General features: G+C 37.4%; 1 protein-coding gene across 1 annotated transcript in view; it reads left to right on the top strand.

Moving 5' to 3' along the window:
* The window catches only part of ASCC3 (activating signal cointegrator 1 complex subunit 3), a 479,889-nt gene that overhangs the window by 5,751 nt on the left and 450,214 nt on the right, over positions 1-23,924 (top strand). Inside the window, exons 2-3 of the mRNA XM_067546516.1 lie at positions 15,797-15,947; positions 23,024-23,174. Of these exons, the coding sequence (XP_067402617.1) occupies positions 15,858-15,947; positions 23,024-23,174 (241 nt within the window). The 5' untranslated portion in view covers positions 15,797-15,857. The remainder of the gene's footprint in view (positions 1-15,796; positions 15,948-23,023; positions 23,175-23,924) is intronic.

Here is a 23,924-nt window from a genome sequence, read left to right as displayed (position 1 = left end):
AACTCCTTGTACTGTGATACACTCATAAAAAATATTCCCCAATCCAACTGAAAATTATTATCTTGTATGGAGAGGAGTATTAAATTCTTGTTGGATATTTTCTAATTTTGAAATAGGTAAGTGTTAAGGAATGAGCATCCAACAGTCAATACAAAATACACTTTAATGGCCACAACCTATAATACGTATCATATGTGAAAGCTGTGCATGCATTCCAAGGGGGTATCAATAAATGTCTAACACCCACTTCAGACATTTTACAACTGAAAAATTATCCATCACAAGGATCACAAGGAGCCATTTCTCCCTGAGTGTCCCAACCAACCATAGTAACTCTAGACATTTCCCTTTTCCTGGAATAGCTTTATTTCCTACATTTAGTAACTGATCAAAATATAGCCAAACCTTTTTATGTGAGAAATTATACAGGTATCTTTAAAATGTTCTCATGAGCATATTGCCAGTAAAACAGGCAAACTGCCCAGGAGAAGTGGGCAGCAGCTGGTGGATTTGTTTCCAGTTAGCACACATTGCAATGTTTAAAAGAAAGCTGCACATCCTCTCAGTACAAAGAGTAAATCAGTGCTAATTTTAAATTGTCTTAAATATAATACAAAATAATGAAATAGGAAATTGCCTTTTTGCCAGTTGGCTGGCATGTAATGTGATGAAGGTGCTGCTCAGCCTGTCAGTGCCATAACATGAGAGGAGACAAGGAGACTCTAAGTTAGTCTGTTTATAATTTTGGAAATCAGCATGTATTAAGCACACTGATAAATATTGTTTAAACCTATTTTAAATTAACAATTGCATCTGGTAAATAAGTGAATCTGCTCAAAAAGCAAGTGCGGAAGTCTTCAGTCTTGTTCCATGTCCATCTGTTAAGCCCCACTGCTAGCGATTCCTTGGTCACACACCATCAGAATGGACTTCTTTGTAGCGGCTGGCAATAAAATGGCAATGTTAGTTGAGAGATGTTAGAACCATTTATATTTATTTAAAGGGAACAGATAAGTGGGTGCCGAGTCTTAGGACAAATGCGCCTGTAGCAGCCCTTGGGCTCTTTAACACCTGGAGATGTCATGTGCCTGCAGACAGTTGCATATAAGGCTTCCTGTTTCCTGAATAGTGGAGGAGACAGGAGAGACACAAGGTCATTGATGAATCTCTTTACCTATCAGGCAGAATGCCTGAGAAGGCTATACCTTCCAGAAGCTGCTGGGCTCTGAAGCTGTAGAGAAGAAGGGCTGTAAGAGCGATGCAGTTCTGGAGATAAAGGCTAAAACAAGTCTCTGTGGAATGGTGAGACAGTGTTCAGTTGCATTTGTTTTTACTTTGTTAATAAAGAGAGCCCTGAGAAGGAAACTGGAGAAATATACTGCTGTTTGGACTGTCATATCAACACCCCCCCCACACACACACACCAAATGAAATGGTATTTTTTAACACCTTGAAAATTTTATGTCCACGTCTTATAGTGTGCTAATTCTGAATGTGTCAATGAATGCTTACAAAACTTTATCTAAAGGGAGCTGAAAATCATGCTATATTTCACTGGGAAGGTAAATTCCCAGAGTTTTGCAACAAACTCAGATAGCATATGACCTTAGTGTCTTGATATGTTCTTTGAGGGTTTGATCGAACTTTTCCAGTGACTTGGATTGGCCCTAAATGAGGGTATTTAGTTGCATTTGTCTTGCTATCTAGCATTGCAAATACAGTTAGTAAGAAAGCTAAAATGAGGTTTATCCTTTCTGAGAAAAGCAGTTCTACACAAAGCAGCAAAAATAAGTGTCTGGTATGCAAACTGATCAGCTTAGTTTTAAAACATGCACCTGTGCTGTTATGCTGCTTCTAATGTTGGGTGATTACTTCCCATTTCCATTTTCTCACTTTTAAACGTTAAAACTATTTTAGTAAGACACAAATGTTGTTTTTTGCTAAGAAGACTAGTTGAAATACTCAGAAGAATAGTAATTTAGTTTAGTTTTTTTTTTTTCTTTTTACAACTTATTAAATACATCATTCAAATATGAGGAGGGATGTGTGTGTTTCGTTGTTGATACTTTGTCTTCTCACTGGTCCATGGTCAATTCTCTGAAATTTTGTAGTAGTCTGATGAGGTATTTCTGGTAATAGTAGTTGATAAAATATCACATCTTTTTAAAATAACACTCCTTCCCTAACATGCCTTGCTGCTTTTCCTATTTCAATTCTGACATTATTGTAGCAGCTGACATATCATGAACTGAGAATACTGTCGTATGCCATTTGAAACCAGTGTTTGAAGCTCTTAATAACCTACAGCTACATCATTGTTGTTTTAGCTCTAGCTGCTCTTGTTATGCGAGCCTTTGAAAAATCATTTGGGAATTGATGGGGCTGGGTCAAAAGTAAGGGAGCAATCAGAATGTGCTTTTAAGGCCAAGCAACTTGCTGGGTACAGAAACAATTGCTATGAACTACTGAGAAGCAGAGCTTTTATTCCCAATGGACTGAGAGGGCTGTGGTGAATAGAACTCCAGATCTGGCCCTTATTTTAGTCATCACAGTACTTTTCTGGGGATATGCTTGTGAATCTGGTGCTTGGGTTTAAGATGTCAGAATAAGATCTCTGTAGCTCAAGACTTCTATTTCCTGACTTTGAGAAGTTTGGGATGGGATAATAGACCCCAAACCATGCAGTTTCCTTTTGGAGAGGATTGTAGATGGGATTGCGAAGACCAATCACAGCACTGACTGGAGAAGGGAGGGCCCTTGAGGACACTGATATCTAGACAGGAAGGATGGCCCAGTGGATGTGGCATTAGTCTAAAACGTTGGAGATCTCTGTTTAAGTCTCTGCTCCACCACAGGCTTCCTGTGTGATTTATTTTTTTGAGCAAATCTCTTGGCTGTGTCTCCACTAAGCACAACCGTGGCACAGGAGTAGCGATACCACTGTAGTGTAGACGCTTGCTACAGTGAAAGAAGGGGGTTTTCCACTGCTGTAGTAAATCCACCCCCTGGACAGGTGGTAGCTAGGTCAATGAAACAATTCTTTGTCGATTTGACAATGTCCTCACTGGGGTTTAGGTTGGCTTAACTATGTCTTTCAGGGGTTTGAATTTTTCACAACCCTGAGTGAAGTAGCTAAGTGGGCCCAAGTTTTAGGTGTAGATCAAGCCTTAGCCTTTTTGTGTGTCCATTTTGTCATCTGTAAAAACAGAGATTATAGCACTTCCCTACTTCACAGGGTGTTGTGAGGATAAATAATGTGAAGTGCTTAAATACTGCAATACCAAAGGCCGTATAACAGGCCAAGATAGGTAGAACTTGAACATTGGCATTAAAATTAAAGGAGTAGATAAAAATTCAAAGAATAAAGAATACGACTAAAGAGAGGTCATCTTTGGGAGCTAAATAAAGTTTATTTAGCTGAGCTGCCTAAGCTCAAGCCTAGAGTTTTGGGTGGGCTTGAGCTCAGGGGATAAGCCTGAATCTCTGCTGGAACCACAGCATCCACACAAGTTGTTTTTGGCACGCTACCTTGAATTCTGCTAGTGTGAGTCTGTCTAACCAGGCTTGGTAGGCTAACTCCTAGCTGCAATGTAGACCTACTTTTGATACTGTACAGAATTGTGCTTTTGACAATGCTCCAGAATTGACTAGAGCAAGTCCTGGAACTCAGATGAATGTAGCTACTTCCCATTCTCCCATTTTGATGTTGTAGCACTAGAATTCCATGAAAAGAGGAAGTAATTTATTCTTCCTTTTAAAAAAAAATAAAAAATAAAAAATGCTGGACTATTTTGACTTGAAAAGAAACTGGGTTGTGTGTGTTTGTCATGGGAGCTTTAGGAATATATGATTGAGGACAAAGATCCCATATACATGTGTCAGATCTTTCTCTTTTTAGGCCTGAAGACGTAATTTCAGTTACAATTGTGGAGCAGCAATTTGTCTTCCATGTAAACACAGAATCCTACAGAGATGGCTAAAATGTCTTTAACTTGAATGTTACTGTGGGTTTCCCCTGTGCCACGTATTCACACATTCCAATGCCACGTGGCAAGGCTTAGTGAGAGATTTCTTAGAAATGTAGTTCTGCTCAAGATGCTCACAAATTTATCACAGTGCTCAAAGAACATATATTTGAGCCCCTTTAAGTTAGTCAGTGCTACTTAAATATTCATATTCTGGAAACTAGCTTTCTTTCAAATTTATGTGATTGTCTTTAAGGTTTACAGGCCTTCATGAGGATGATACTCTTTTTTTAAAAAAAAAAATGAAAAATTTGAAAGGAATAGTGAATTTTAAGGCTTTTTTTTTTTTTTTTTTTTTAAAAGGTACAGATAACTAATGGGGGATTATTGCCAGTCATAGAATAGGTACAGCATCGATATTAAGCACATAATTCATCTCCTTCCCTTTCCAGTATGTTTCAGTACAGAGCTGAAAATACTGCTGTAGCATATTATAGTAATTTCTTTGTGATATTCAGCACTGTGATTGCTTTTTGCAATTTGTGATCCTCTCCAAAAGTATTATTTAACCAATTCTTGGCCATTCCTATGGCATTGTCAAAGGTATGCATTTTGATGGTGGTTTTTTTTTTTTTTTTTTTGTCATATGAACAACTCTTTACTATGAAGTAGACTGAAAAAACCAGTGTCCTCTTTAAAAAGTGCTTGAGACTTGACAATGACTTGTTTCGATTTACATCCACAAATAAAAATTGTGCCTATTCCATGCCTGACAGATCATCACTTGGAAGATGTGGACCCCTAGCCTGAACTGAAATGACCAACTGTGGGCGCACACACCACCTGTCATTTTTTGCCATATCATCTGTTTGCTTTCTTCAACCTGCCACAACTATTACAGGTTTTTTTTTCTGGACTGAGCCTTCATTCCATGTATAGTAGTCCAATAGTAGTCCCGGACTGCGATACATAGTTTTGGACAGTATGTCCAGTTCTATTTCATAATACACATATTTGCAAAACATCTTAATATTTTTAAAAATAATATTTCTCACACTATTAAGTGCACCAGGAGGACTGAATCCATTACCATACTGAGAAAAGATACAAAGTATTTTTCTCTTCCTAGTTACTGGATTCAGTCTGAGTCATGAGCAATGACCAAACATTGTCCCCATAAAGCAGGTGTTTGCTATTTATGTGAAATGTGTTGAATGTTTATTGCTTAAATAAGCCTATGATTGGCTTTATCTTTATAAAAAAAAAAAAGGTAGATAGTTTGAAAATTGTTTTACTTCAAACATAGCCTAACGGTTTACTTCCTTGCATTGGAGTACACCACCACAGAATTAACTAATTCATGGCTAGAATGAAGTTTAATTGCCATTGGTTAGGTAATCTAGCTCATTCAAAAATTTAGCAATTTTCCACATGGAAGTTGTTAGCAATCAGCAAGTTTATATCTAATTGTTGCTACTTCCTTTTGTTATTGTTTAAATATCCATTTTATGCTGAGGAAGCAATTGAAAGATAGAATGGAATTACTTGCCTTGAAGTAATACCTTTTCCCCTTGAGTGATAGCCCTGTTGGACTTTTCCTTTCTTCTACTTTTTAATGTCCCAAAACCAGGAAATCTGTTTTTCAGAACATCTGCAAGCTTAAATGTGCATTAAATTAAAGTTCCAAGTGGATTTTTCCCTCAGTTTTTTTTTTTCAAAGCTATTTTGTACTGCTGACTTGGGTTAACTAGTTGCCTTCTGTGAGTGATATCTCAACAATGAATTTTTTTATTTTAATTTCCTCATTTAGCTCAGATACAGGTATCATTTCTGTATTACATGAGACTGGATTCATCACTCTTTTTCAAAGAAATGACCTGAAAGAACATATAATTTGTATAAAATTAGGGCTGTCAGATGATTAAAAAAATCACAATTAATTGCACGATTAAAAAAAAGTTGCAATTAATCAGAGTTTTAATTGCACTGTTAAACAGTAATAGAATACCAATGTAAATTTATTAAATATTTTTGGATGTTTTTCTACATTTTCAAATATACTCAATTATAACACAGAACACAATGTGTACAGTGCTCACTTTATATTATTCTAAATATTTTCACTGTAAAAAAGACAAAAGAAATGGTATTTTTCAGTTCACCTCATACAGGTAATGCAGTGTAATCTCTTTATCGTGAAAGTGCAATTTACAAATGTAGAATTATACATTGTTTTTGAGTGCAGTTATGTAAAAAACTACAATGAGAAACTTTAGCGCCTACAAATTGACTTAATCCTACTTGTTGTTCAGCCAATCGCTAAGAAAAACAGGTTTGTTGACATTTATGGGAGATAATGCTGCCTGCTTCTTATTTACAATGTCACCTGAAAGTGAGAGCAGGCATTCGGATGGCGGATATACCCAACATTTGTATGCCCCTTCATGCTTCAACCGCCTTTCCATGCTGATGATGGGTTCCACTTGATAGCAATCCAAAGCAGTGTGGACTGTTGCACCTTCATTTTCATCATCTGAGTCAGATGCCACAAACAGAAGGTTGGTTTTTCTTTTTTGGTGGTTTGGGTTCTGTAGTTTCTGCATTGGAGTGTTGCTCTTTTAAGACTTCTAACAGCATGTTTCACAACTCATCCCTCTAAAATTTTTGGAAGGCAGTTCAGATTCCTAAATCTTGGGTTGAGTGCTGTAGCTATCTTTAGAAATCTCTCATTGGTACTTATTTGTGTTTTGTCAGCTCTGCAGTGAAAGTGTTCTTAAATTGAACAACATGTGCTGGGTGTTCATCTGAGACTGCCATAATATGAAATATATGGCAGAATGTGGGTAAAACAATTGAGCAGGAGACATACAATTCTCCCCTAAGGAGTTCAGTCACAAAACCTGAAGGGCTAAAATAGTGTTTCTAGCTTTTGCAGTTTTTCAAAATCGCTACCTGTCAGCACAGATAGACAGTGCTTTTGAAGAAATAATGTGGCTGTGGTAGCAGCTTTATTTTTAAGCAGGTGCGGAACCATACTAAATATGGAGTTCCATCTGGTTGAAATATCTGACACGAGATTGTTTTCTGTCTTTTTGCAGCTCGTTGTATTTCTCTGTACTGTTAGCTGGACTGTATTTGAAATGGTTCACAAGTTTTCTAAATTTTGCCAGCGTGTTTTCAAAATGACCGTCACTGAGCACTATTGCAATGGATTGCTGCAGACTGAGAGTGAAGCATGTCATGCATTCAAAAGGCAATGACTGGCTGCTGATATCATCTTACATGCACTGTCAATACGAATTGTTGTAACCTTTTCTTGAATATTCCATTCTTTCGTATCATCCAAAAAATGCTCTGCATATGTTTCAGCATAATATCTCTCTTCAGTATGTGTTGCTGTTAAAGCAAGTGACTGCAGTGTCCATGCAGCATCATGATGCCCAAGATAACTGTGGTTGCTCAAGGATGTCCAGTCAAAACAACAGCTAGTGCATTTTTCAGAAGCTCCAACTTTATCTTCTCGTTGTGATATATTTGTGGTGCAGTGGTTCCTCCAGAAGAAAAGGTGTATGACTGACTAACTGGAAGTCCATAGCTATCCACTTTGCAATAGCATTGATTAAGCTGTTGTACTTTTTGATCCATGGGCTTGTGGTGATCCTGAAACTCTGTAAGTATACTTTGTTGTGGCTGGCAGGATTCATTGGCTGTTGGTGGGTTACCTGAAGCATAAGGACAGGAGCTGAAAGCATGTTTAGTGCGTACGTGGTATTGCAGACTTGTACTTCAATGGTACTAGAACTCAGTCTTGCAATAGCTGTAGATACATCCTTTTATTCAGAGAACCATCTGGAAGTTTTTTTTAAAAATAAACTTCCCATTCAAAAGACCTGAACTGTTGCTGCTTTGCTCCATTAACTTTTTTTTCTGATATTTAATCACTCCAAATCATGAGAACACAGTAGAACTGTGCCAATATCTGCCAAGCGATGAAGTACAGTAAGTGAACAGGGACAAAATAAGGATCTGCGATTAATACTTGTTTAAAAAAAAACCAAAATGTTAATTTGTTTTGCGTTAATCACTTGTTTTAACTGCAATTAACTGACAGCTCTATATAAATTGTAAATATGTAGTGTTAAATCCTGGCCCTATTGAAATCAATGGTGAAGCTCCCATTCCTTAACTACAGAGGAGTTTCACCCTTAGGTCCTGTCTACACTACAGACTTACAGTATAACTGCATCACTCAGGGGTGTGAAAAATCCACACCCCCTGATCTAATACCCTGTGTAGACAGCGCTGTGTCAATGGGAGGGCTTCTCCAATTGACATAACTACTGCTTCTTGGGAAGGTGGATTAACTAAACTGACAGGAGAAGCTCTCCTATCGGTGTAGGAGCGTCTTTATTTAAATGCCACAGCACCGATGCAGGATCTTAAATGTAGACCTGCCCTTAGTGTTTTCCTTGTCCCTTCCCTATAACTGGGCAACTAAATTGATTTCAATAAAGAATTAGATTTGCATAGTATAGTATATGACTAGATTTTTATGGTTCTATGACATAGGCTTCAGTTAAATTATCCTTGTGGAGTACCCAAGGATAAAGCTCTACACAGATACAAATTTTGATTTTGCATACAATCCACAAAAAACAGTCTGCGGCTAGAAAGTGGATATCCAGAGATTTGCAGGACGCTCATTTCAATCCTTTGCATTTGACATGTTAGTTATCTTTCCCTTTGTTAGTCTACCTGGTCTAGACTAGCACGCTCTTTATTCTTTTGTAGGATCTATTTCATATATGTATCTAGATGCAGTAATGCATGGGACTCCAGTGGTTACCTTTTCACTCTAACATTTTCTAGACATTTTTCAAGATTATTGACCATGCTTTTTTCAGGAATAATAAACAATATGATTTTTTTCTAATCTCGTCTTTTCTTTTTCGGGAAGCTTACGGAATCTTGTAGGGTACATAGACGTATTCTTTCTCTGTCTTCCTACTATTTCTACATTTTAAGATGTAGGAAGAAGTCTCTATTTCTTCTAAGATCTGTGTTTTAGCACCTTCTAGTTTTCTGCTCTTGATATGAAAAACATCTCATTATGCAGAAATCTTATCATATTTGGACACATTCAAAGCACACACCCTGAACACTGGAATGTTCTTATAAGAGAACACCCCGCACAACCTAGCTAGGTCAATCTAAATTTTAAGTGTAGACTAGGGATACAAGTAGGGAAAAAATGTAGGCAGGTAGAATTTAATCATTTAGATTTGGCCAAGAGAGTGAGGTTTAACTGTCCTTCCCTTACAAAGGTATGACATGCAATTTCACTGGTGCAATAGTGACTCGAATAGTTAAGACACTGACAGTAAGTCGTAGCTTAATGAGAGCACCTCCAACAATGAAGTGCCTCCTATCGCTGTGCTGGAGCGTTACTTTAATAATGACTCTGTGGGATGAGTCATGAGTGCCATGTATTGAATGGGCAATATTTATCCCTGCATTATATGCTTTATTTTAGAAGTTTCTTGTCCAAGTACTGAACAGGTCCTAGCTGAAGATGAATAATCTCTTAGAGCACCTTTCAATCTAAATGATTGAAGAGAATCCACTTTAATTTTTAAAGGATGTTTATTTCTGCGGAAGACTAGATCATGGCTGGAGGTGGTATGGCATATTACTAAATCTCTTTATGTTCAAGGTCATAGTCACCTACAATAAAGGATAAAGTTCGAAAATGTCTAATGATTTCACTATCTATTGTTAGGGTACCGTACAAGCCCTTATCGAACCATTTTTATTAGAAACCTTCTAATTTAATGCTGTGTGCTGCATTTCTGTGCATTGTTTATGTTTATAGCACCAATATGTAAGGGACTTGGCTCATGTATTTATGCATCTTAACAGTAACTGAAAAAATCTTAGGTGTACTGAAAATGGACACTTGTATTGCTCTCATTTATTTGGGTCTTTATTGAAACTGACAATGAGAAGGGAAAAACCAAAAGAAATGTGATTGATCAGTTGATGATATTAAGCTGTATTTGTAATTAAAAGCATGGAAAATATTCATTTGTTATAACAGGGCCCCTGAAGTTAGCTGTCAATGTTTCTTTCAAAACCTCCTCTGTTTTCAAAGTTGACTAACTCCAGTATAACATGGTTTAAGCCTTAGGGTATTTCTTTCTCTATCACATAAAAATGCAAAGAAACATATAGTTTAAAATGTAGGTAAGGACATAAGAATGGCCATACTGGGTCCGACCAGTGGTCCATCCAGCTCAGTATCCTTTCTATTGAAAGTGGGAAGTGTCAGGTGCTTCAGGGGGAATGAACAGAACAGAAAATAATCAAGTGATTTATCTTTCATTTTGATATAGCTATTGAACAGCTTCAGTTTCTTAAAATTCCATTTTGCAAATCTATGGCATATCCTGAGGGCCTTAATTCCTTTTTTGTTTTTTTAAACAATAAGATGAAGTAATGTATTTCCTTTAATGTTTGGAAACTGTCTGTTAACCTAAAGCAGTAACTTTTTTCATTACTTTTTGTTTTGATCTTTCTACTGATGAAATTTCATTTAATTTTGATTTTTCTTTTGATTTTGAAATGCCTCCGTATTGTTGACCTAAGAAAATGCAAGATATGATGTGTTTGTTTGCTATTGACCAAGTGGCCATTTGGATCCCTCTCTTTCTGTGGGTTTTTTTCTGCCTTTAATATACATACTTAACTCTACATACAAAGAATTTAATTAGTGTTCTATGATTGGGTCAGGCTGTAACTTCAAAACCTCAAAGATTTATAAAAGAAAAATTCATAGACAAATATTTAAAGCAACTTGTGGTTAATCTTAATGTTGAGGCACAAAAACAAGACACTAAGGAATTCAATGTAAGTGCTAAAGTCGTACTCTCCACTTAATGCAACTATCATTTATTATAATTTTAAGAGCATTTTTATTATAGGATAATTTGATTACATTTCCAACTAAATAACTTGCCATTATAAAATTTTTGACCACAGGTAGTCAAACTAAAAAAAGAAAAACCCTCAATGTAAGCAAAGATCTAAATACAGCACAATCATTGTGTACATTGAATTGGAAGTAAAATATACAGCATGTAAATATATTTAGAATTATCACAGAGTATAAACAAAAGACTTGTCATACAGTATAATACTTGATTTACTGTTCTTAACTCATAAAATCACTTTAGGTTGTCACGTCATGTTGTAATAGCTAGCACAACATGACAAGGACAGCAGGACTGAGTTGAAGCAGTCTGAACTGTATGTGTGAATGGTCTTGCTTTGCATTTAAGATTGCAGCATAAATAGATTAAATTAATATTTACAAGAGATTCATCATTAGTGAATAAAGAAAAACTTGCATTTATCATAACTTACCTGAAAGATTTTTGCTCACACTGAAACTTTAAAAATGACTTTTTTTAATGTGTAAGAAATTGTTTCAGTTTACACTGTATTAATTGTCCATACTGGTCAAATAGTTTGCCTTCTATGATTCAGAAATACACAAGAGTCAAAAATCCACTTGTCCATAGTTTGAGACACACCTGTGGAAAATAGGTTGCCATTTGATTGAGGAAAAGGCAGAAGCAGGAGGGAAATTAAATAGTTAGCTGGGGTATAAAGATGAAAATTTCATCCACCTGTAACATAATCTACCTGAATTTGGCACATGGAATATGTTCAATTTTTTTTTTTTTTTTTAAGGATAAAAGGCTGCTAAAATTATGGTCCAGGCTTACCATTAAGGCTTGCCTTTAAACCAACAAAGCCTGAAAGGTTTACTTCCTGGTGCTGATCATAGTTAAGAATGTAATCTGCTTTTGTGGCTTGCCCCCTTAAACTTTTTCAAAGGTAAAATCACATGTATTTTAAAAATAAGTATAATAAGTACTCCAAAGCATCATATCTAGATTTCACAGAGCTTTACAAAGCTCTCAATATCCCAATTTTACAGATGTAGTAATTGCAGTGTTGAGTAGGTCAGTGACTTTTCCATGGTAACATAACAGACCATGGTGGTACAGATTTGGGAATCTCTTGATTTTTGTTTTTTGTTTTGTTTTTTGTTTCCTGTCTCTAGTAATATTAAGATTTAAAATGAACAACAGAATATTCATGTTAACTTAATGTGAAATGATGACTTTTAAAACAGAATTTAAACCAGTTGTATCTTCACTTATTATAATTATTGGAGTTATAGTAGTACCCGGAGGCCTCATTCAGGATTGGATCCTCAGTGCTTGTCATTGTACAAACATAAAAGAAGACAGTAACTATCCCAAAGAGCTTAAAATCTTCAAAAAATGCAAATGTTACTCTTGCATCTAGAATAAGGTTGCATTATTATTACTACCTGCAAAATACCTGACCAGTGACTAAATTGTCAATAAACTTTGACTCATTTTTGGAGGGGCTGTCAAGAGAGAAACTGCAGTATCCTTATAAGTCTATATATTAATTCTGTGGTCTCTCTGAGGCCATCTAAGGCTGTGTTTCCTAATGTTAATGTCCTTAGGAAGGGAAGCACTACGTCATTGGGGGGAGGAGGGGCGGGAGAATACACACATTTGTTGGTTGTTCTGTAGAATCTCAGCATTTATTTATTTATTTTATTTATTTATTTATTCGAAAGCTGATACGGTTGTGAAAACCTTAAAAATGTGAAGGTAATGCAACCAGTGCAGCAGGGCTTGGCTAAGTTTTCAGAGAACCTGAAATGATACCTCTGAGGTGTGACCTGCCACATTTATTTCAATGGGTGCTAAATCAGATGCAGAGATTGGTGATCCTTTTTAAGTGTCAACATTAACTATTTTAGTGCTCATTATAGCATGTTAGAATAAGAAAGGAGAGAAAGTATTATTATTACAAAGATATACACTGCGTTTTCCAAAATGCAGAAGTAGCCTGATGGACTAGTAGGTGTGTGTGTGTGGAAGATGAATAAGTTAAGCTGCCCTGCAATGGCTCAAGAGCGTGAGTACCAACCTAAGACTAGACTGTCAAGAACCAGGACAAAAACCCCAAATTGGTTGAGAGCTCTATACTGAGATGTCATCAACCAATTATCAAGTGTAAACACCCCAGGCACTACTATAACAGCCTAAATACGGACTTGCCTTGTGTTCTCCAGTCTGTCTTGCAACCCAGAAAAACTCACCTTTGTGGTAAGTGGTCCCTTACACCAAGTATCACAGTAATAATTCAGGTTACTCCCAGTCCTAATGGATCAATCACTTCCTCAGGACAGTTGCATTTTAGATCTCACACCAAAGATAACACTTGTAGCCAATCCTATAATAAAGTATCTAGAGATTTATTATATAGGAAAAGGAAATGAGAGTTATTTACAAAGTTAAAACAGGCACCCAAATATATGCATGAGTTCTGATCTTAAATTTCAAAAGGTAATAGAAATTTCTATAATCATATATGTCCTTTAGGGCTAACCCAGGCTAAGTACTGGGGATCTTTGGCTTATTCCTAGTGATCCTTGCCCCCTAGAGTCCAAGCAGCATAAAGATCCAGTGCCTCCATGTTAGGGGTTTTTATTTCCTTTCCCCTTTCCGCTTCAAGTTGCAATCTCAGTTGTTGGGCGGACTTCACTTGTAAGTCCCATCTCCATGGAGGTGGGGAGAATAAACAACCATGTCTTTTTGTCCCTTTTTAATGTTTCACTCTAGACCCTCTGGCGTGGACGGACCTTCCTTGTTGGATTAGGCTGTAACATCTTCTGTTGGAGACTAGCATTTCACACTGGTTAATGTTTCTCTCCTGTCTGGTGACTTAAACAGTTGCAAAGGCTTACAGTAATATTTGACCATTTGCACTGTACAATATGGGATACAGTATGTTATATGTGAGATTAATGCATGCAGCAATTTACAAGCATTCAATAAAGTCTAAAAACTAAGCACATTTTTTAATATTTCTAATACCTATTTTAATAGTACTAAAACACAGGTGAGTAATACTGGTTGACCAGCTAGCTATTTGTCAGTGTTCAGTGGAGACGGGGATCTTCGCATAAGCTGGTACCTCATCTGCCAGTATCACACTAACACATGGTGAGACTGGGGGGGCGGGTAGGTTGGAGGTGTACAATGAGTTTATTTTCTTGAAGTGGGGGCTCAGTTTTTTCAAAAGTTTGGGAAATGCTAGTTGTTTGCTATTGTATGCTATTTGTAATGATGGTTTTAGTCATGAAAATGCCCTTTCATCAAGAGCTATTCTGAGATGACTAATTTACGTAAGCCACTAAACATCTAATACATTATGTTGTCTTTTGATTCTTTTTGGTGGCCTGGACTGGGGTTTGAATGAGCGATGAAAGACACTTCCTCATATCTAGTGTCTCATACCATACTGGAAATTTGTGCAAGGTTGATGAGTTAGGGCTCATCCTAAAATGTGTTTTTTTTCATTGAACATATTTGTTGCCTGAAATGCTAGTTAGCTGAGTGAAGAGAGACTCAGCTCGGTGGCATTTTTCCATATGTCTGCAATAATTTTTTTAATATTACACCTGGATTTCCTTAGATTGAAGTGTAACACCAATGACAAAAATGTAGATGAATGTAAAGAGACTTGGCAAAGTACCAAAAGAAAAGTACTATTTATTTTTCAAGATCATACGCAACTAATAAAAATAATGCAAATTCACTTTCTTATCCCTTTTGCTGCTCTGTTTCTAGACTAGATCCCACTAAGTAATGTTTAAAAACCTTGGAATGGCTAAGTGCTCTTTAAACATGCTTGAAAGGGTTGTTGTGTGCAGGCTATTAGATCAGTGGTAGCATTTGTTTTAGATTTGTTTTTAAAATTCTATGTCTGTCTCATCACCTGTAATGGTCGTTGCAGGCATTGGATTAAGGAGCTTAAAGTTAGGAGTATAAAATGGGGAGTATAAATGTATAGATATGAATTTGCACATCATATTGGAAATAAGAATGTATGCAATATATATAATAAATGGTGATCCTGAGACACTGTAGAGACAGTGATGCTGCAGAAAAACAGATGTGTTGTCATGTGTATAAGTGAATGCAACCTGAGGCGTTTTCTTTCTAGTTGTGCAGAAACATTTTGCTTTTCCTCTTTCTTTCATGAGAATTTGGAAGGGTGAATATTGTGACCATTATTTTAAGTAAAAATGGCACTTTACTTTGTGTGATCCATTGATTGTCTGTTTAAAAATTGTGGAGTCATTGTCAAGGGAGAAGGCCCAAAAGAACAACAGTGTGATGATGAAGTTCTCTTTTTAATTGCTGGAAACAGCTGAATGAACTGAAAGCTGCCAAAACTTGCTGGCTGAAATTCCAAAATAGATAGAAATTGTTTGTCACAGTTGTAGATAAGTAGTCATGTAGATTTAGTGAAATACCTTTGTGTTGATGATAAAGAAATAATTGCTGCTCTTAACTATCACTGGTAACTTCAGTTTATGTAGGCAAGAAGGGGAAAAATGTGGTCCTGAGTAATCCCTTCTTCTTATTTTATTATTACTCTTGTACTTCCTGTTCCTTTCTCTGTTTTCCGCTGTTCCCTTCCCCATACTTCTTATTTTTGCCTGTTTGTGATCTTTGCTTGTGATGTATTGAATTTACATTGTAAGTATGTCAAGGAAAGGACCCTCTTTTTACTGGCTTACATGAAGTCCCTAGCATATTCTCAATGCTCAAAAATAATGACTGTCTCTATCTACCTGTATGAAGATAGACTTCTTATAATTTGTTTTTTGAAGTGTCCGAAAAGCTTCATTTGTTCTTTTTGTTCTCTTTCAGGTTTCTACAAGTTGGAGTGGGATTTAATTTCTCATCCTATGGATCACTGAATGAGTAACAGATGGCCTTACCTCGTCTTACAGGAGCTTTACGCTCCTTTTCAAATGTCACTAAACAAGATGATTATAGTGAAGAATCGGGTGACTTAATGGTAAAGATACTAAGTTTTATCTCTTTTGTTTGTTTGGGGTTGGTTGGTTGTTTTAATTTCTAGTCTATGTTGTAAGTCTATTAATTCTGTTTCCTTAAGGTAAACTATTTTGTTAATGGCAATATCAGAAAGACTATTTAAGTGTAAATTACTTGTGCATTTCATGCTTGTCCCATTATGGTCATGTAAGACTGAATTCACCATGGCTTGAAAGGTCTGTGCAAGGCCTTTTGTTTTTTGCTTTACACCTAAGGCTACTCATGTGAGGCAGGTTGGCTGTATAAAAGGGCTTTGCAACTCCAGCATTTCATTAAATCTGTACTGGCCCAGAGTAGTCTGGTGATCACTGAGTTAATCAGATTCTGAGTTCTAAGCCCTTTCCATTCTTCCTTCAAATAGCATACACATGCTGTTGGATGGATGTGTTTCAGACCTTCACACCACTCTGGTGTTCTCTGCCTGAAGTCTGGTTATATAGGCTTCGAGAGTATGTGTGTATGAGACTGTGCCTAACGTGTATGCCATACTTTAACTAGACAATTGTGTTAAACTGAGTTTTTCATATCAGTAAAAATAACAATTGGAATAGCACAAAGAGAAAGGAAATTAGCTCTGTGAAATAAAATTGCTATATGTAATGAATGAACAAAAAATGATAGCAATCAAATCCCAAACAGTTCTGCTAGAGTAATTCTCTTTAATGAATTTACTGAACGATAACCAATTTTTGAAATGCTTTTCCAAGTTTGTTCTTTTTTTCCATATGGAATTCCCCCCTCAGCCCAATATTTTTCCAAATTTTTGTCAAGTGGGAGTGTTGTTTCTTGAGAACATTTCCTTCTCCCCCCAGTAATTGGAAACAGAACATTTAACTGTAATTAAAGTTGGTTGTTGGTTCTTGTGTTTTGCTGAGATAATTATACTTTTGTTTACAGATTTTAAAGATAAATATGCTCTTGGCTGAGGTTCGAGAGAGGTGACATCTCAAAGCAATGGAACATAGGTTGTTGTTCCATCCACTTATGGCTTTTTAAAAATCTTACTACCATCTCTTACTGGACTTGTGACATTTTCTCCCCTGTGCAATTGGACAAGAACCTCAGAATGGCCTGCCAAACGTTCTAGCCTTTTGTGAGAAAATTCAAAATATATATACCTCATTAAGCGATTTTTTTTTTTTTTTTTTTTTTTTTTTTTTGCGGGGGGACTTAGATGCTGACCTATTAAAAGGAGAAATTGATTCTAGAGGTGGATGGAAATATCAATTTTCACATCACAAATGTTAGTAACAATGTCTAAAAATTACCATTTTTCTGAAAATGTTAGCATTGTAATGTGGCAGTAAACCTCCGGACACTGTAGTTTGGGTGCAAAAACATGGCACTCTGCTAACTCTAACAGAAGTAAATTTAGAAGTTTTTTCCTTTGGTTGTGTGGGGAGCAAAGGAAGACTAAAGGAAAACAACACTAACTTAGAGCATTGGTAATGGTACTGTGGAAAACCTGAGTCCATATGCCTGCAACTTGATAAAGTATGAAACTCAAAGCAAACAAGTTCAATTGTCACACCTCATGAAAAGGTATGTGCTTACTGGAAAGCTTATGTTCTTCTGTTAGCAAGGTCCACAGATGTGGCTTATCCTGGCTAAATTAAGTAAATGGGTTACCTTAACTCCGCAATACGTTTTTATATTGGTTTTATAATAGTTAGTTATTTTAAAGTCACTGAAGTTAAGATGGATGAAATTCTTAACTTATCTGAACTGGTGGGCTCTCCAGAGTGGGAGACTAAGCTGCTTCCAGGGACTGACAGGTCTGTCTTCAATGCTACAAGTAAGCTGAAGACCGAAGATTAGAATCTGTGGATTTTGCTACTCAAAAAAGGAAATCTTCAGGTGAAGACAGGTAATTTTTTCCTTTTTAGGTTTGAACAGAGAACAATGAGATGCTAATCTTGACTGAATCCCTTGGGAGCTTGTGTACTACAAATTATAAATAATTATTAAGATCAAGGCAAGGCCGATCACTGAAAAAGTGAAATATAGGTATAGAGGAAACTGAAACTTAAGACAATCCTTATAAAAGTCCAAAGGAGTAAGAGTTGCTGACTATATTCAAGGCCAGCAATTTTTAAATGAAAAGCAGAGAAACAAGAACTATGGCGTGGTTTTTTTTTTCTTAAAAATGTAATTCTAATCAACCAGATATATCTTCAAAGCAAATTGCATAGAAATAAATTGGTATCTGGCACTTTGGATCTATGTGAAACTCCCACACATAGGAGAGCATATGAAGCCAGATTCTGATTTCATTTACACCCTGTGTAAACCCAGAGAAACCCAACTGACTTCAGTTTACTCTGGATTTTCACTACTGTAACCGAGATCAGATTTTAGTTTCTATTCTTGTTTTTGAAACATTAAAAGAGAATCCATCAACTGAACCAAGCATTAGCAACAACTAAAACAGCATAAATTGGAAGAAAATATTGTACAGCACTTTATTTAATGCTTTCTTAAATAACCTCCAGTGGCGGATGTCATAGAAGACTCTGAATAATAAACATGTTTGTTAGTATTCCTGGGGTCCAGCATTGCCAGTTATCACTGTTGCTACTTTTTATCTTCTGTGATGCTACATGAATGAAAGGAGCTGGTAAAGGAGAATGTACTTTTTGAACAATGAGATGTTTACCTATTTTAAAATTCTGATCGTTTTGATCATTACATCTCTTTTTTCCTTAAAAAAGAAAAAATAGAGAAGGATAGTGGTAATGACTAGAATGAGGGATGGTTTTGGTGTTCGGTCTTCCCTGTGAGGAAAACTTACAAATACTGGTATTAGTGTATTTACTTGTGAAAAGAAAAGATAGCAAATGGAATTCGTAAATATAATAGGTGATGCAGGTAGCAACTCCTGTAGTGTCCAACACTTCTCATTATAAAGATGCTGTTTTCAGTTGCTTATGACTGTGCCAAACTTAAATCATTCAGCTTGAAATTTTCCATGCCAGTTGTCTGCTGGTAACTCTAAAAGCATCCCAGTGCAAGAGGCTCACTTATGTCTGGTAGTAAGTTTCAGCTGGCCTTACTGATTCAGAGTACCCAAACTCACTGATGTTCTAATCTGTATCTAGAAGGTGTCATATAAGATACCAATAGAAAGCTAATACACTGATCATTAATATTGTCATGTGGTGTATGTATGGAGGACAAATTCAAAATTAACACATTGGAAATTATCAAAATGTGTTTGCCAGGCTGGGTTAAAGTTATTCCGCCCTAGACAAAAGATTATGATTCTGCCACCTTAAATGTATTTCCAAAGTACATTGAGACAATGGGAATGTAATTTACATAGATGATGAACAAGACCATCAAGCCACCAAGAAGAGGAAATGACCATTCAGCATCATTGCAGAGGAAGGAGATTGAAATGGATTCTTCTGAAAATTACTGGGAGGAGGCGGTAATGTTCATTCAAGCTGTGAGGAAAGCAACAAGCATTCTGGTGGTGAAGCAAGTTCCAAGGCTGGTTTCTTCCTCTGCTGGTGTTTGCGAAAACACAGACTGATCTGTTTCCTTCAAAGGTGCACTGGACTATAAAAGAGGGGCAAAGAACCCCAAGTGATCTTTTACCTAAGAAGACAAAGGAACAAAGCACTTTTGACTTTATGGGAGATACTGACTGGGAGGTCGGTCAGCCATTTTGGTGGAAGGTAGATTTGATAAAGAAAAACTGAACTAAACTAAAGAAATTTGAACAAAGGCTATAGCTTGTTTTGTTAAGATTTAGCCTCTAGAAAGTGTGTTTCACTTTTATTTGCTTGTAAACATTTCTAACTCTATCCTTTATGCTTGCACTCGCTTAAAATCCTACCTTCTTTTGAGTGTAAACTTGTTATACTTCAACCCAGTGCTGTGGTTGGTAAAAGAGAATGTTATCTCCAATTAATTTGGCAAGTTGCTGGGTATCGTATCTTTAAAGGGACAAACAAACCTTAATACCTCTCTGAATAGTCCCGGAGAGGGTTGGACATTGCAGAACACATGGTTTTGGGGAAATTTGGGCTGGGAGATTTTGGGGTCATCAGGCCAGAGTGGTAGTGGTATAACAAGCAAGCTGCCAGTATCAGAGTGTTGAACTAGGACTGCTTAACACAGAGGCACTTAGTGCATGCTTGTATGATGGCTGGAAGTGTCCAGTGAAGAGAGCAGCAGCAGAGCATTTTGAGGCACTCAGCGTTACAGGACAGGCAGTGCCACAACCTCTCACTGGTCTGAATTGCACCCCAGAAAGTGACACTTCCAAAAAATTCAGCATGAGGCAAGTTTAATCAAAAATGGTTCAGTCCATTTGAAAATTCAGATTAGGGGAAAAGACATTGTATTGCTCATGTTAACCAACTGATTGTAAGACGTTATTTTGAGATGCTGTGACACCTCCATGCTTTGGAAAAGACACTTGGCATTTGGAAGAGGGTTCATCATGATGTCAGATGTGCCTTTTTACTGTTCCTGTGAAAGTTAGGACAAGTTATAGTCCTTCTGAAAAATCTCGATTTTTTTTTTGTTTGTTTTGTTTTTTGCACCTGCTTATTAGAAACTTACTAGAGTTCGGCAGCTATGCTCTCAGAAGACTACATCTGCAATGAGCATGTTCTAGTGTGGGGCTGTGGGAGCTGAGCAACACGTTCCTTGGAATTGCTTCTCTGGGCTGCTGTGAGGCTGACCATAGGGACTAGAGGATGGGGGGGGCAAAACAGACTGGATGAGAAGCTGGGGTGTCTGAAGTAGGGGACTGGGACAAGAAGCCAGAGTGGGGATGAGAGAAGGAATGAGATCAGCTGACGAGCTTGGGGTTGGGAGACTGGGGCTGGATAGGGATGGGGAGAAGACAGACTGGGTAAAGAATCAGCTTTCCAGAGTTGACTTGACTAACTGGATAAAGATGTGGAGATGGTGCCGATGAGTTTAGTGAGTGAGAGATGGGCTGGTAGGAGAGCTTGTGGTGCCTGTATGTATAGAGGGCACGGGGCAGAGGCTGGTGACTGGGAGTTGGTGAGGGTGCAGTGGTAACACAGATTAGCCAAGAAGCCTTATCTTCGTCCTGTAACAGGGTAGCCTGTCCCTTTAATGAACAGGGCTGGCTGGCTCCAAGCCTCTGGCCCTTAATTAAATGCCACTAAGAAGGGGATAGGTGTTCACTATAAATAGCCTGTTGCCATTAAGGAGAGAGGACCAGGAAGCAGGGACAGTGGAGAGGTCTTGGTGACAGGCTGCCAGAGTCCCCTGGGAGGGGAAGCAGCGGGGAACCTGCTGGCCAAAAATGGGCGCCAGAGAGAGAGCCCTGGAAGGTTGTGCTTTGTTATAACATCAGAGAAGGACTTTGCAGAGCCTGGGAGTATTGGCAAAGTGTGCAGAAGAGGTACCTGGGAAGGGGGGGGGGCAAATTTGCATATTCTTGTGTTTAGTTACAACCTTCTGTGAATATTATTGAAGGTCAGCATGGGAGAGGAGCCTTGGTGTTAGCAGAGAACCTAAGTTTCTAAGCCTGTTGGACATGGTCTGTTTGGACTTTGAGGTGTTTGTTTGGATTTGGAAGATTTTGTTTGTTTTAATAAATGAGCCCAAACAAAGGTGTTATTGAAACAGAGACTTTGTGAAGTCACTATTCAAGATTCTGAGGAGGGGAAAATCTGAGGCAGAGCACTGTAATGCCAGTTCTCACTGTGAGAGAGTATTCCAGGCAGAGAGTTTTGTAACAGGCCCATTTGTTTGATATAGTCTTTAATTACGTGGTCACATACAGTCGTATGTCATTTCCCTCCTCCCCCCCCCCCCCCCCCCCCAAAAAAAAAAAAAAAAAAAACCACACACACACAAGACCCTTGACTTATTTAATGCATAGGATGGATTTGCTCTGGGGTGAATCAGGGTTATGATGAAATAGGATGGATACTTTAGGTTGTCATATGTATGCAGTAAAGTAGTTGCACCTGCACGAACAGTTTAAAAAAAAATACAGTAAGAACAGCTAGTATTTATGTTCAGAATCCTGTCTTATTTCTGTGAAAATGGCAGATAAAAACTTTATGTACAATATATAATAAACCTGTGGAATTTACTGCAGTTGGATATTTGAGGCAAATACTGTACTGGTATGAAGAAGTCTGAAAACTGAAGTAACAATGGCCATTGATTCTTCTGCTTTAAGGTATAAACTGATCAGCTGGGATCAGCAAGGAATTTCCTTTCATGGTATGGGATTGCATGATTAGGGGAATTATTTCATGTCCTCCTGAAGCATTTGGTTTTGGTCGCTGTTAGAAATGCAATAGTAGACTAGATGAATACTGGTCTATTCTGGCATGCATGTTCTTATGATTATGATCCTCTTACAAAGCTTGGGGCTTTTTGGTAACCTCTTACTTCTCACTTTAAGTTGACTCTTCAAAAAATGTGGTGTATCAATGTGACTGCTTAATATCAGATGCATCCCACACTCCAGTAAGTACATCTTCAAGAATAAAAGCATAATTCTGTTTGGTTTCTCTTATTTGTTAGATTCTTTCACGTAAACTGTTTAAAATCAGGTGGTGCTACAAATATTGAATAAATGGAAAACTTATGTGAGTAAGAAATGTAGATTTCTTGGCCATTCTGATTGTAGTGGTTAAGGCATAGGAATCAATTATCTGTAGAAAGCCACTTTTTCTAATAAGGTGGCATGCGTTAACTCCATAACCATCCAGATTCATGGATGAAAAGTGCTGTGGAAGTGCAAAGTGTTTTTATCATCAGTGCTGAAAAGCCTAATTTGAGAGGGAAGTATACTTTGGCTCTAGGTGACAGCATGAATTATTTTCAGTGTGAATGCACATATTGTCTTTAATATAAAATTGTTCTCAGAAGTTGATGTGTCCTAAGTGTATGGTGTTTATCTGTATATGCACATGTGTGCGTTGTGCTTGGATGTATAGTGTAAGTAGACTTTTTTTTTACGAATTGCATGTTAATTCCAAACAAAATGCACATTTCTACCATTTATTCCTTGATTCATCTATTCTTTTTCAGAATAAAAGGTCAAAATTACATAAACAGTTAATGTCCTCTGAGCTTACATGGAAGAAGTTAGTAAAATTTGTTGAAGACAGTTTGGACAAGAAAGAACAGCAGTCTGTAAGTGGAGATTTAAGAACTATATTACAGGCTGCAAAACAAATAGGTAAGTCTTAATTTGTTAGTAGTCTAATATCAGCCTGCAAATCAAATTGTAAGTTGGTGTGCAGACAGGTACGTTGATGTATGTGTTTTGTACTCTGATTTACACTGGCGATGGACGGGAGATACACAAGCTACGTAATGCACTTACATTGGCGTACTGCTGTGTCTTTCTTCTCATCGATGCAGCCTTACTCCTTTCGGAGAGGTGTACTAATTGAATCGACTGGAGATCATTTTCTGATCATCATAGAGCCACTCAATTGATGCCACTGCATTGATCCCTGCCGCAGCGGCAATGTAAGCATACCCTAGGTTTAGTTGTGCCCTCAGATATAGCATTGAAACTCAAGCCAATCTCAGTTATACATCCGTATCTAAGCTGTTTCCTTGCTGCTGCATGATGGTGAGATTCCTCAAAGGACTCTAATATGGCTTTCCTGCTGATCCGGGAACCCTTTCTTTTCTGTGACTTTAACTTAGTGTAAACTGGATTTATGGGTCCCACCTTTAGAGCCACTGACTACCTGTTATTGTCTTTGCCTTTTTTGTGGCTGTCTTCATAATAATCTCATCTGCCAGGCCCTCATCGTGCGCCCTCCTTACATGGCCTTTCACATGGGCAGAGTCAATCTTAGGCCTCAACCCAAAGTTTTTGCCTAAGGTGATTTGTGACTTCCACATCAATTAGTTGATTCATCTTATGGCATTCTTCACTAAACTGCATTCCATCCCATGTATAATGAAACTTGGA

This window comes from Emydura macquarii, unplaced genomic scaffold (genome assembly GCF_026122565.2).
Source record: "Emydura macquarii macquarii isolate MOO-44397 ecotype Brisbane River unplaced genomic scaffold, CSIRO-AGI_Emac_v2 contig_1146, whole genome shotgun sequence".
NCBI classification, from domain to species: domain Eukaryota; kingdom Metazoa; phylum Chordata; order Testudines; family Chelidae; genus Emydura; species Emydura macquarii.
Note: the sequence above shows the minus strand (reverse complement) of the source record. Positions and strands in the feature narration are given on the sequence as shown.